Source organism: Geotrypetes seraphini, chromosome 16 (genome assembly GCF_902459505.1).
Source record: "Geotrypetes seraphini chromosome 16, aGeoSer1.1, whole genome shotgun sequence".
In the NCBI taxonomy this organism is placed as follows: Eukaryota; Metazoa; Chordata; class Amphibia; order Gymnophiona; family Dermophiidae; genus Geotrypetes; species Geotrypetes seraphini.
In genome coordinates, this window is record NC_047099.1 from 29,173,937 (window position 1) to 29,188,617 (window position 14,681).

The 14,681-nt window shown below is 38.8% G+C and overlaps 1 protein-coding gene across 1 annotated transcript in view; it reads right to left on the reverse strand.

The window, feature by feature from the left end:
- Window positions 1-407: 407 nt before the first annotated feature.
- LOC117350739 (dnaJ homolog subfamily C member 3-like) overlaps window positions 408-14,681 on the reverse strand; it is a 37,259-nt gene continuing 22,985 nt past the window's right edge. Inside the window, exons 8-12 of the mRNA XM_033925278.1 lie at window positions 9,379-9,484; window positions 9,052-9,172; window positions 8,094-8,226; window positions 1,554-1,702; window positions 408-1,347 (exon numbers count right to left, since the gene is read on the reverse strand). Coding sequence (XP_033781169.1) covers window positions 1,205-1,347; window positions 1,554-1,702; window positions 8,094-8,226; window positions 9,052-9,172; window positions 9,379-9,484 — 652 coding nt within the window. The 3' untranslated portion in view covers window positions 408-1,204. The remainder of the gene's footprint in view (window positions 1,348-1,553; window positions 1,703-8,093; window positions 8,227-9,051; window positions 9,173-9,378; window positions 9,485-14,681) is intronic.

Consider the following 14,681-nt stretch of genomic DNA (forward strand, 5'->3'; position numbering starts at 1 on the left):
CAGCGGGCTTCCTGCTGCCAACCTTTTCAAAAGTGATGTTAGTGCATCAATCGGTTGGCTACTTTGCATGGGGTTTTAGGCAATTTGCATGGCTGGATCGGACAATGGGCAATTGAGGGGAAAAACACACAGTGGACCGTTTTGTCAGTAAAAGAGATCGGATTTAGAGACAATTGCTGACTTTAGTGCATCTAGCACATAGTGTTTTTATTCTTAGGTGTTAACTGTATATTTGTATGTTTATTTTCTAGCTAATTAGGTGGTTCTTTAAAGGTATAAAAGCCCATTATGTTCAATGCTTTTGCACCACAGGTACTCTTGCTTGGTACCTTTTCCACTAGAAACCAAATCAATTCAGAAAAAGGAACAAAATCTGAATGAAGGCTAAAAGACAAGCCAGGGACAGGTTAAGGATTAATGTGAAGTTGTTGTTTTTTATGTTTATTTTTTTTGCAGAGGTATTTAAACCGAACTCATCAAGCCTTCAAATTCTTTCATGCAAGGCAGTGCCACATCACCACACATGGAAAGGGACATAACTGGTTTAGAAACTACATAAAATGTAATTTGTAATTATCTTCACGTGGATCAGTCTCTCCTAAGGAACATCAAATAATCCATACTTCCTGCTAACATGATTTTGTTGATGTATATAAGTTGCTGCTTAAAGACTTCAGCGATATTCTTACTTCTGTCAGTAGGTAAGTATAGGAAGCACTTATACTGTTAAAGCATAGTATTCCTGACAAAAATGTAATTACAGAAAATCTGTGGCAGTCTGTAATTACATTAAGATATATAGTATCCTTAGGACTGCTCTGAGTACTTGTGCTCAACCCTACCACACCCTGCAGGATAATTTCCAAAGCAAAATGTCTTTCATACAAGAAAGCAACAGAGTCAGAACAGAATCTGTTAAGAAAATGCTGGCTCCTGTGTGCAGGGTCAGAACTCTCCGACCTTCTGTCGCGGCAGATTCAAAACGGCAGAACTAGGAATCTTGGTTTCAAAGAAACATCTGTCCGATTCTTAAGGTAAGAAGTAGTACGCCACGTGGATAACTGTAACTTGTCTTTGTGCAGTCATTACCTTATGTGCTTTATAAAAAAAAATCTTTTAAGAGTAAGTTTAGTAAAATAGATCGTCACTTTCAGCACTTGCAACATTTCATAATCGCCCGTCTCTGGACACCGTATTCCCAAAATCAGTTAAAGCTGAACTTGAAGTGAAAGTTTCCAGAGCTGAAAGGGTTGAACTCAAAGGGCCAGTGCTGGGAGTGCCCTCCATCTCCCTGTTGGTTTTCTGGATCCAGGGGATCCTCTCCAGCATCCACTTTCTGCCGCAATTCTGGAAAAAGAAAAAAAAAAAAAAAAAAAAATGTTTAGCAGTTGTGTGTGAGGCTACCCCGATAAAGATATGTGCTTTAGCGCCAGAGGATGTAAGGCTAACAGGATACATGCATTAGCACCTAGAAGTACAAAAGGATATCCTATTAAAGATGCATTGTTTAGAACTTGCAAGGCTATCCCAAGTAACGGTGAAAGTTTTAATACCTGGATCTGTGAGCACTTCTTTTGCTGCAGCAATATCTATAAATTTTTTTTCTGCCTCTTTCTTTTCATCCTCTGACTGGAAGTTGTCTGGATGCCACTGCTGTGCCAGCTTCCTGTAAGCCTTAATAATCTCTTGCTTGTTGGCATCTCTGGAAAGAAACATTTATAAATGTACAATGCTTCACAAGGATCAGAGGGGCAGGGAAGTAGGGTATGAAAAGAAAGAAACAATACGATTCAACTCCATCTTTGTTACTTGGCCCTCTTTAGCCATTAAAACAGGATTTCTGGAGAGCCCAATACACTCAAGACCAAAACTATATAATGTTATCAGTAGAAATATTGAGCCAGATCAGTTGGGCTTCTCTATCGATGGTTCCAGATTAAGTAGAAGACAGGAAACTATTTAAATAGAGATCCGACTGCTGGTTAAGCTGCAAACTCATGCACTATATAAAGGAAACATGCTTTAAGCAGCTATTTTCTTATGATTCATATATCTGTAGTGAAAGGGCCCAGGGCCTGTAAGTCTAAGAACAGCACTATATAGAGATTTCGGCAGTTGGAACCCAAGCACAGTACAGGGTAAAGCTTTGGATTCTTGCCTAGAAATAGCTAAGAAGAAAAGAAAAAAAAAAATTTTTTTTTAAATTGAATCAGGTTGGGCAGACTGGATGGACCATTCGGGTCTTAATCTGCCGTCATCTACTATGTTACTATGTTGTCTCTCTTGACTGTTGCTCTAGCTCAGTGGTTCCCAACCCCGTCCTGGAGGACCACCAGCCAGTCAAGTTTTCAGGATAGCCCTAATGAATATACATGGAGCAGATTTACATGCCTTTCACCTCCATTATATGCAAATTTCTCTCATGCATATTCATTAGGGTTATCCCAAAAACCTGACTGGCTGGTGGTCCTCCAGGACAGGGTTGGAAAACACTGCTCTAGCTGACTCATAGCTCTAGCTAGCTCCAGCTGAGTTCTTGTCAGCAATGCTGGCATTGTAATCTTGATGTAGGGACTTTGGATCATCTTTTGTTTTACTGTCCCTATATGTTAGCCTTTTGGAATTCCATCTGGGATCAAGTAAATTGTTTACTGGAGAATCATGTAGCACTATCTTATGATGCGGTATTATTTGGAACCTCTATGAGAAAAGAGAGTCAGATTTCTTCATCTAATAATAAACTTTTATTAATCATGACTGGAGTCGCTATTCAACAAATCACTAACAATTGGAAGGATTGCAGTAGACTTAATTTCAATTTTTGGTGGAACTCATTATGTCACATGTTTAAAATGGAAAGATCACTAGCTGTACAAAATGGAAACTATAAGACCTTTTTTAAAATCTGGGAACCATTGACATCTTTTTGTGATGATTAAATACCATTTCTTATTTTTCATTGAAATATACACCTTAAAATACTAAGGAGGGGAAGGGTTTTTATTATATGGTTCATTTTTATAATTTTGGAGAAGTGGGGAGGGATATGGGTTTACATATAATATTTATGTTTTTCTTGTTAGTGATGATTTCAATATTATCTATGGGTATATTTGTACACTTGTTAAAAGTTTTACATGGAGTAAAGATTGTTAGTATAGGGATGGGGTGGTATGTTAAGGGTTTTATTGGGTTTATTTTGTTGAATGGAATGGGTGGGGAGGAGATACTCATAAGCTTTTAGACAATAATTGTTAAGAATGTCAAGTGAATTGTACAAATTTTCTGTTTGAATATTGTACACTTGGTGCAAGATTTGAAAATGAATAAAGATTTATGAAGAAAAAAAAAAAAGCAATGTCTGCTGGAACCTGGTAGTGTCTGTTGGTTGTTATGCAGACAGAGGAGTGTTCAAGTTCATTAATTTTAATATACTGACCATCGAAGAACACCTGGCCGGTTTACAATGTAAAAAAAAAAAATTAAAAGTTAAAATTAAATTATGAGGGGAGGGAAGTGTAGACATTAAATGGACAAATTACAAGAACGAACGTGCTACCATGTGTGTGTTTGAAAGGTAAATATTGCATGCTGTTACTATAGGTTTGGATTGGTACCTGGAAGACAAAGGGATTGAGGGGTACAGATAGGAGTAGAGGTAGGTTATAGGGATAAGATTAGAGGATTAGAGGCAGTTACAAAATTAGTCAGGGACACTGTTCAGGCAATTAGGCCTGATGGGCAGCCACGGGAGCGGACCGCTGGGCAAGATGGACCTCTGGTCTGCCTCAGCGGAGGTAACTTCTTATGTTCTTAAAAGAAGCCCCTCAGCGTTGTTATGCTTGTAGCTTATTTGTGGAGTGAATATGCACTGCCCAGAAGCCTTTCCCATAGAAATGGCTCCTAGTCTGACTGTTGAGGGCTACCCAGTTTGTGAGAGGCTAAAGGATGCAGTTTCTATCCACAGTGATGTATCTTTTCTTTTCTAATAAATGTCATATGTAGTTTGGGGTTTAATATTGATTTAACAGAAGCTGTTCTATTCTTTTTATAGAAATCAGTGGGTTGTTAAACGTGTTTTGCACTGGCCAGTTGTGACAGCACAGCTAAGCAAAACAACATCACATATAAATGCATACAAGGATTACATTTGCACAAACTGAGAAAAATTACATTATAGAAAGCCATTTTTTTCTATCATATCAGTGAGCCCAGTGGTCCCCGGTAGAACCAACTCTGGAAACACGAGACCTGTGGAGGCATTTTCAATATGAAGCCCAAATCCTAGTTTGGGCATTTTGTGGAACATTCACCAATAACGGAGAGAAAATCTATATTCTTCTGTGATAATAACGTAACACGTGTAGACAATAATCACAGCTCTAATTGACAAAATTAATGAGAAATATTTATGTGAAAAACTCAGACCCTAAACCCGTGAACTGGTGATAACACCAACTGAGGTTCAATAGGGGACCATCATTGTTTCCACTGTCCCCTAATACCATCCATATTACAGCAAGATACAGCAAGAAACTTATCTGATACAGATGGTATTGCGCTGGTATAGAACCCCAGAGGAGTTAAAGGAACTCGTGCAGCTAAAATCAATTCCTATGTTGATTGAAGATAATTTCACTCTAATGACCCTGTCCCCTCCCCCATTTTGTGGAACACACAAAAAAAATCCAGTTTTGAAAATGATCACAGAAACATAGAAACATGATGGCAGAGAAAAGCTAAATGGCCAATCCAGTTTGTCCATCTACATTATCCACTATCTCCTCCTCTCCCTAAGAAATCCCATATGCCTGCGAAGGAAAGTCTGAACGCCGATGAAAAAGAGTGGCGCCAGCGTCATGAACACAGCTGTAGCAGTAGCCTTTTGGCGTTAGAGCCAAGTACTAATTTTTTTCTATTCTGGATTTCTAGTTTTGATGTACACAGCAGTGGGGGGGCTTCCCTATTAGATCCTTATATTTTGTGGGTGTGAGTTTTTTATGCCAATGACAAGAACAACGCCAGCTTAAAATCATTATTGGTTGCTGCGTGATATATATATTCCTTGAGGCTTTTTCTCCATCCTTTTTTTTTTAAATTAATGTGGATCTTGGAGGTCTATCCCTCTGCTGGTGAGTAACATTTTTAATCTTGCAACAAGTATACAATATTACATCATTTAAAACTTTTACACATCACTTGAATTTCTTTCTATTGTCATCGTATATACATAAATTTATTCCCTCCCCACCCACCCTTCCCTCAAATATTTCAATCAAAAATATCATATAAATATTGTATTCTTATTTTTTTTTATTTAAACATCTCCATCATATTTCCCCTTTTCTGCCTTTCCTCATTCTCTCAGACGTGCCTCCGAGTCTATCCTTTTGAAAAAATTATGTCCAAAAGAAAAATGCACAAATATGCCAAATTTGAAAATCTAGTGGCACTATCGTATGATACCATTTTATTTGGAACATCTATGAGGGCAGAAAGTCAAATTTTGGCAAAAAATAACAAACTTTTGATTATGACAGGAGTTGCAATGCAGCTTATTTTAAAGAATTGGAAAATGGGGATAGATTAAATTATTCATTCTGGTGGGAATCCCTTTGTTATATCTTTAAAATGGAAAAGTTTATGGCCATTCGAAGGGTTATTATATATATATTTTTTAAATCTTTATTCGTTTTCATATCTTACAACAAGTGTATAATATTCAATCAAAAATAAATTTTACAAATCACTTGACATTCTTACTTATAATCATCAAAACATAAAAGAATCCCTCCCCACCCATTAGTAATAAACCAGTTAAAACAAATATCATATATCCCAATCCCACCCTACTTATAACCTTATATAATAAAAAAAGGGGTGGTTAAGGTGTCTGAAGGGTTATTATAAAAAATTTATGGAAGTTTGGGAACCATTAACTAAATATTGTAAAGATTGATTTATTTGTATAATTTGGGGAAAACATGCACATCCGGGGAGGGGGATATGTTTTGGCATTGTTAAGAAGTATAGAAGGGTTAATTACAAGTATTTTAGGATATAATTAATATTAATTATACACCACTTAGTGATGAAAGAGGGGAAGGGTTTAATGGGAGGGTTTATGATCTTATAATGACTAATGGGCTTAGAGGGAGGGTTGCATTTATATTTATAAGATACAATGATAAGATGTTCAAGTGATCTAATTAATAGTGTTTATTATGATTCTTGTACACTTGATGAAAGTTTAAAAACGAATAAAGAATTTAAAAAAAACAAAAAACAAGTATTTTAGGAGGTGTTTGTAATTTGAAAAGTGGGTGGGAGAAAATAAGTCTTGTCTTTATTCTATTAAGTATATTGTGCTGTAATGATATTAATTTATGTAAATGTATTATCTTTGTGCACAATTGAAGTGTTAAAAATGAATAAAGAATTAAACCCCCCCCCCCCAAAAAAAAAACCAAACATGTCAAAAGGTAGCATTTTTAGTAGACTGGCCACACAGACATCCCGGCAGAGCACTGGGCACCTTAGGGGGCACTGCAGTGAACTTCACATAAAAAGGCCGAGGTACAAATCTCAACAGTTATTTCTATAGCGCTACCAGATGCACACCAGTGCTGTACATTAAACATAACATCTCACCATAATCCCCTTATAGCAGGGGTGTCCAACCTACAACCTGAGGGCCGCATGCGGCCCTGTGAAGTATTACCTTTAGGGTAAAGATGAGGGAGAATGGTGGAAAGTCTCTAGAAGGCAGAAGGAATAGCTTTGAGGCTTCAAATGAAAATAGAAGAAGGGGTGGGAAAGTCTGAGAAGAGGATAAAGCGTACGGGAAATGAAAACATAATTGTTAGATAAATGATTAGACGCCATTTTCCATTGAAAGTACATTTATAATATGGGGGAGTGGGGGTGGTATAGAGTTCTATTTAAGGTTTCATCATTAGATAAGAATGTAATATTTATATGAAATTTATGATTAAGGTAGGGAGGGAATAAATTTATGTATTTAAGATAATAATAGAAAGAAATTCAAGTGTATGTATAAATTTTAATGATGTAATATTGTGCACTTGATGTAAGATGAGAAATGAATAAAGAGTTTGAAAAAACAAACAAACCATAAGTGAAGATTGCTTTCCCCGTTGGGGAGGCTCCAATTTCAGAGGTTTTTTGCTCTTGACACTGGTTACCCTAGAGCAGTGGTTCTTAATCCTGTCCTGAGGGACCCTCAGCCAGTTGGGTTTTCAGGATATCCCTAAGGAATATACATGAGCAAGATTGGCATATAATGGAGGAGACAGGCATGCAAATATGCCTCATGCATATTCATTACCATTCACATTAGGAGCACACTTGAAAATCACCGCTTGCATGTAAACACTTTCCACCAAAAAAACAAGTTTAATGGATATTTTATTGTACACTTGTTTAAGATTTAAAATGAATAAAGAATTTAAAACTAAAACCAAAAAAACAAGTCCACTTTGAAATAAGAGTTTACGCCTCATTCAAAATGATATTTTGAAAAAATAATTTTTTTAAAAATATGAGGTGCTCAGACCTATAACCAAAATGCCACAGGATAGGCAAGGGTTACCATCATAGCCACATCAATGTCCCAACCACCCATGCATTGTCACACTTTTACTATATTTACATATACATACACACTTATCTTTATAGTGTGTCTGGCGGTTCTTCCATTTCATGGCTTGCCTTGCAACCTGGACATTAACACCCTATTTGATATGCAACACACAGACTCAAGCATATTCATTAGAAATATCCTGAATATCCAAACAGCTGGTGATCCTCCAGGATAGGGTTGAGGACCACTGCCCTAGAGCTGACTTTGCTCCCTAGAAAACACATGAACCCGAGATACTATTAAAGGAGAGGAAGAAACCTGCTGAATTCCTTCCTCAAACTTTAAGCTCAAAATCATTTTAGTGCTAGTTTTAGGAAGGTGTTTTTGTTCTTGGGTTTGGTAATTACCTATCAACCACCATATACTCAACCTTAATGTGCAATTTCTAGGCAACAGTTCTGCTTCCATAAGAACATTTTTGGACACCCACCTCTTAACTCCCAGAATCTTGTAGTAGTCTCTCCTGAGAGACTGCTTCAGCAGTTTCTGGGCTCTCTCTAGCCCTTCCTTTATCTCCTCATTTTCCCCATCCAACTCCTTTGCTGCTTGGTAATCTTCCACAGCTGCAAGCAACAAGTCAGAACAAGAATGTCAGCAACAAAGCAAAATAGTATTAAGCAGGAAGGGCACTATATCATTTCACCAATCAAATATAAAAAGAGTTGAAAAGGAACAATGTTAAGTCTCACAACTATGAAAGCACTGCAGTGATGTCTGACCTCTTAACTGGACAATAATGCCACTGGTGAATCTAACGTAGTACATACACCCAAACCCTTTTCTTGTAAACCTCTGCTTCTGAAATGATGGAGATTCCTGCTAACAATTAGTATCTCACTAGACCACTTTCTTCTTTCCCTTCAATACATCCTACAGTCCCCGTCCCCCCCTTTTTACAAAAAGCATAGAAGTAGATTTTAGGGCCACCCGGCACGCTGAATGTTCTGCGCTGCTCCAAGAGTATTCAGCATACCAACTGGTGCTAAAAACCTCTTCTATGCTTTTGTAAATGGGGGGGGGGGGGGAGGGGAGAGAAGTGTGTCATATGCCTTGGCATAACAGCAGTGTAAAATGGATCATATCCAGACAAATACAAAAAAAAAAAAAAGACAAGTGAGATATCCAATCAGCTATCCAATTGTTTTATCGTGTGAATCATTGTCCCGACAAGGATCCTAGTTTCGGCATAAACAATATGCCTTCCTTGGGGGACACTAAAAAGGGGAAACTTGTATTAAAATCACAAACTAAAAAAAATACATAATATTAACATTATCATATTTAAATATATTTATTTATTTAATGCGATTTATATTCCATCCTCCCTAAAGAGCTCGTAACGGGTGGTAACAATTAACAGACAAGGCACAGAAGACAAGCCAGGATACCTTTTTCCAGCTCCTGATTAAGGATGTAAGCCTCCGCCCGATCACGAAGAATGAATATATTCCTGGGGTCATGCTGGAGTGCCTCTGTACAGATGGTAATAGCCTCCAAGCTTCTTTTACTCTGGAAAGAAAAGAGACCAATCACTACAAGGTACGTGATCTATGTATAAAATCGCACGCACTGCTCAAGACAGACCTTGCATAAAACAGCAGAATGTGATCTTTGCTAATACAGGATGAGAAGTATGCGCCAAAGAAAAAAGAAGGCCGACCCTGGATAATTATTACTGGTGTGGAAAGGCGCATGGAAATCATTGACCCACTAACCTTGAATAAGCAGTGGCAGATCCTCTCATTGGCTTTGGCAGTATAGATCTGAATGGTGGGTTCTGTTTTCTTAGCTGCTTTGTATTTATCTATTGCATCATCATACCTGTTTACGAGTGATAACAAGAGTTTAAAGTGATATCACAAAGCAAAAAACAGCTTTTACACACATAGAAAATGACAACAAATGAAGATCTTAGTCTAGTCTAAATTGTCCATTTTCTCTACCTAATGCAAATGTAGCCCTTTTTCGAGTTTCCTCTAAGCCTATCCCAATTTCTCTTACTAATGGTACCATTTTGATCCCCATTACCTCAGCAGCAAGCCTATTCTATCTTCTCTCAGTTTTTTGAAAGAGATATGAGAAAATGGTGGGTTCAGAGCAGGTAATGTTAGCCTAACCATTAGCCTTGCACTCAAGAGAAACAAAACCATTGGCTAGGATTCCTTGGTTGAAGGATCTGAGGGCTTACAATATCATTTTTGGTAGTGGTAGGGGGGAGAGGGGGTTAGATATCACACTGGCCTGTTTTGTTGGGGGGAGGGTTTCAGAAGAGGCTGTATAGAAAAGTATAAACAAACATATACTAATATTTTGCAAGTCCTACTGACTAGAAGGTGGGCAATTGGCACTCGATATCCACAAAGTTAGGGCTAGAGTCTTGAGATCGGGGTGCAGGAGGCAGCCTTCCTGTTAGGACAGCAGCAACTGGCCAATCCGCTGCTAGCAAAAAAAGCCAAGAAAATCAAATTTGTATTTGTCAGTGGGGTACCACCAGAATTATTGCAGATCCACCTTAGAAATGAGTGGTGGAGTGTGGGGGGGAGGGGGAGGGAATGAATGAACAGAGAAGCTCATGGCTTTCAAAAGAGGGAAAAGGTATTCAGTTAACAAAAAAAAAAAAACCACAAAAAAAAACCCCACCTGCTGAGCAGGCTCTTTCGGAAGACTCCTTTGGGAGCTCCATTACAGTTAGTCTTCAAATGACTTTCTTAAAACTTAAATTGGTATTAGAAAAAGAGTAAACATGAACAAGCGTCATAAATCATATAACAAAAGAAGCACATCTCATCATCACATTAAACTTTCCTCTCCCCTCCCACTCCACTGAATGGCTATGCAGTGAAATATCATGGAAATAAGACGGTTAGCTTTGTTCAATCTTGGACTTTTATCTTTTCTAAGGACTGTCAGTTTCTCCATAGCTACTACATTTTGCAGTATTTGGTGCCATTTAGTGGTAGAAAATGGTAACTGTAATTTTCATTCTGTAGCCACTATGAATCTAGCTGCATAAATACAACAGTTAGCTTAGCAGGGTCTAAAAAAGGTTTGGCTAACTTCCTAAAAGTCTATAAGCCATTATTAAGATGAACTTGAGAAAATCCACTGCTTATTCCTAGGACAAGCAGCATAAAATCTGTTTTACTCTTTAGGGTTGGCCACTGTTGGAAACAGGATACTGGGTTTGATGGACCCAAGGTCTGGCCCAGTATGGCAATTCTTATGTTCTTATGTGCAGGTAAATAAACACATGCTGCCTAGATACGATGAAGATTTAATAGTATGGAATCTAAAAAAGGATAACCTCCAGAAAGGTTGTGGATTCCTGCCATTAAACTGCACTCAACATCCACTGGAGATGCCACACATGTAATCTTGCAAAAGGTGATGACAAAAATAGCCAATATGACAAAGAATGCTGAGGGCAACCTAGTGGATCTTAGTGTAGGTTTTCAATGTCAAGTTTTAAAAAAAAATAAACTACTTCCTTCACCTAGATTTCCAAGTACATTGAGTGCTATTGTCCTAGATGGGCTGTATTTTATAATTTGGGGCCAGTCTTTTGAAAGTCTGAGTTGAGACAGGTCTGCCAAATTTTTAGTTGGAGATACTGAAAAATCTGACGAACTGTTAAGATTATGACCTTTTTGCATGTTAAACTGCAAGATGGAATTCAAATTCTGTTTGCTGAGAAGTGGCCTTAGAGATGTAAAAACATTAATTTAGGAATTATTTGAAGAAATTTTAGGTATGAAATATCTTCAGGCTCGGCGTCAAGTTGTTATGGCTCTAAAGAGAAGTTACACTTGTAACAGGTGTTTTCCCCAAGGACAAGCAGGACAGCATTTCAAACATATAGGAAACCCTAGCTAGCCGGCCCACCAAAAACAATAGACAATGGGGATTAAGGCTAATGAGACATAATCAACATAAAGAATAAATCTGTTGTGTAGGTGCAACCTAGAATAGATTAAAACAAAGGGCTTAGGAGAATGCAGTTGGAGTTTAGACTCCAAACAAATTCTGAAGGACTCTCCAACCAAACTGACTGTTGCATCCGATATCCTGCACAAAGCAGTAATACTGAAGGAGTCTGGGACTGACTTTTCTGAGTTTCTCTTTAATAAAATGCTGAATTATGTTTAGCTGCAGACCTAACTTATCTCATGTTCTAGCCTGCCTGCACTAGGTGTTTTAGCTTGGGCATTTTAGCTTCTTATGGTTATCTCAGCATACACGATATTGTATTCCACCCTCCTGGACATGTAACAGAAAGACTGCAGGGCTTAGATAAGTGACCTGCTAGTGTGAGCTTAGGACTAATAATTGTTAAGAAAAGTTAACACTTGAAAAGTTTTTTCTAGAATTCAGTTGTATAGCCAGAAAAATGAATAAATATCTCTGTAACTTCCTGGTTTCGGGACTTCTGAAGCTGCCAACTTGGTGCTCGGGAGTCGCATATATGCTGAATAAACCCTGTTGCTTTCTTCAAGTCTCTGATTATTGTGTCTTTCAATACAATGTGAATTTGTGGACTAAATGACCGAAACCTGACCTCCAGTGGGCAACCAAAACAGCTATGGCTCTGACATGACTCAAGAACAACTGACTTTCCCGCCAAAATTCAAACTGGTGGACTGCCCTGTTCCCAATCAGGTCAGTGAATCTACTTTTTCCAAAGTCACACTCTGAAGAAAACCACAGCATGATGGCTGAAACATTTGTTTCTATCAGACAAAAACACAGTGAGACCCAGAAACCTGCAACAAGCTATATGTAGTCATTTGTAACACACCTAAAGCTCTATTTTAGGAGGATTTGGCAGGATACAAGACCGAAGTATAGCATAGCAGCACAGCATTCAGTATATGATGTTATAAAAAGGACTGTTTAGAGGCAAAGCATTTGGTAGACAAATGAGTAGGCTGGTTTTCATTCTGAGGTCTCTTTATAGTTTGAGTCAACTGGGAAAAGTGACTGTTCTTATAAGACAGAGGTCTCCAAACTTTTTGCCATGAGGACCACATTGGGTACTTCAGCACTTTTCAGCAGGCTGTAGTAAAAAAAAAAAAAAAAAAGATAACTCTAGATTTGAGTTTTATTAAAAGCAGAAAATTTTATAAAGTAATGACAAGAGTATGTGAGATTAAATTATCGTATATTAATGACTAACACTACCAGAAAATTCTCATATTTTAATCACAAATTATAATAAAACCATTAATGTGGATGATGGAACTGTTTTTGTGTTTTTAAAATCTAATTAAAACTGAAGTTCAAATTTTGAAACGCTAATTACAAGTAGCGACGTCAAATGTTCATGAGATAAATTTGCCTTGTATTTTGACTTGATATATTTCATTCGGGAAAAAGTTTGTTTGTAAAGATACGTTATCCCAAAAATGGAGAGAAATTTACAAGCAAATTTCTTCAAATCTGGAAACTGTTCAGAGTTCAAAAATTTATTAAAAAAAAGATCACATTTCCTTCCTTATATTTATTTTTACTATGTTCATTTGCCTGAAGTTCAATAATTTCCATTTGAATTTAACTTGGGACATCAGCAACATCACAGTCAAATGGATTTTGAAACAATCTAATTTCCCTAGCATTGGCATCCAATCAGCAAAACGCTTCTGAAATTGCTGTTTAAGATCTGAAATAACTAAATTTGCGAACAAGAAAGGAAATTCTGCTTCACCCTTTTTGTGCAATTCTGCAAAATATGGCCTTCCAGAAGTAGCAACTTGAGTAATACACTGCACCACTGCAAGTATTCTTAAGGACAATTAACCGTAACAGGTGTTATCCAGGGACAGCAGGCAGATATTCTTAACATATGGGTGACGTCACCGACGGAGCCCCGGTACGGACACTTAACTAGAAAGTTCTAGTCGACCGCACCGCGCATGCGCGGGTGCCTTCCCGCTCGATGGAGGAGAGCGTGGTACCCAGTTAAGATAAGCCAGCTAAGAAGCCAACCTGGGGAGGAGGGCGAGTCCTAAGAATATCTGCCTGCTGTCCCTGGATAACACCTGTTACGGTAAGTAACTGTGCTTTATCCCAGGACAAGCAGGCAGCATATTCTTAACGTATGGGTGACCTCCAAGCTAACAGAGAGGGAGGAGGGATGGTTGGCCATTAGGAAAATAAATTGTGTAATACAGATTGGCCGAAAAGTCCATCCTGTCTGGAGAAAGCATCCAGACAGTAGTGAGTAGTGAACGTGTGAACTGAGGACCAAGTGGCAGCCTTGCAGATTTCCTCGATGGGCGTGGAGCGGAGGAAAGCCACAGAAGCAGCCATAGCTCTGACCCTGTGGGCCGTGACAGCACCTTCCAGTGAGAGACCGGCCCGAGCATAACAGAACGCAATGCAGGCAGCAAGCCAGTTGGAAAGCGTCCGTTTAGAGACAGGACGACCTAGACGGTTAGGATCGAAGGTCAGAAAGAGCTGAGGAGACGAGCGGTGAGCCCTGGTACGGTCAAGGTAGTAAGCAAGGGCACGCTTACAGTCCAGAGTGTGCAATGCCTGTTCCCCAGGATGGCACTGAGGTGGACTCTGATTGAGGTGGACTTGAGGCCAGCATCAGATAGAGAGAGCAAATAGTCCAGTACAGTTTCCACCGCCAATGAGGTGGGATCGTGATGATGAAGCAGACACCAAGAGGAGAACCAGGTCCACTTCTGGTGGTAACATTGGAGGGTGGCCGGTTTCCTGGAGGCATCCAGAATACGACGGACAGGCTGAGACAGATTCCCTGGAGAGGTCAGCCCGAGAGAAACCAAGCTGTCAGGTGGAGCGAGGACAGATTGGGATGTAGTAGAGACTGATGCTGCTGTGTAAGTAGAGTAGGAAACACAGGAAGAGGAATGGGCTCCCTGGAGCTGAGCTGGAGCAGGAGGGAGAACCAGTGTTGACGAGGCCACCGAGGGGCGATGAGAATCATGGTGGCTCCGTCCCTGCGGAGTTTGAATAGCGTCCGCAACATCAGAGGCAGTGGAGGAAAGGCATAGAG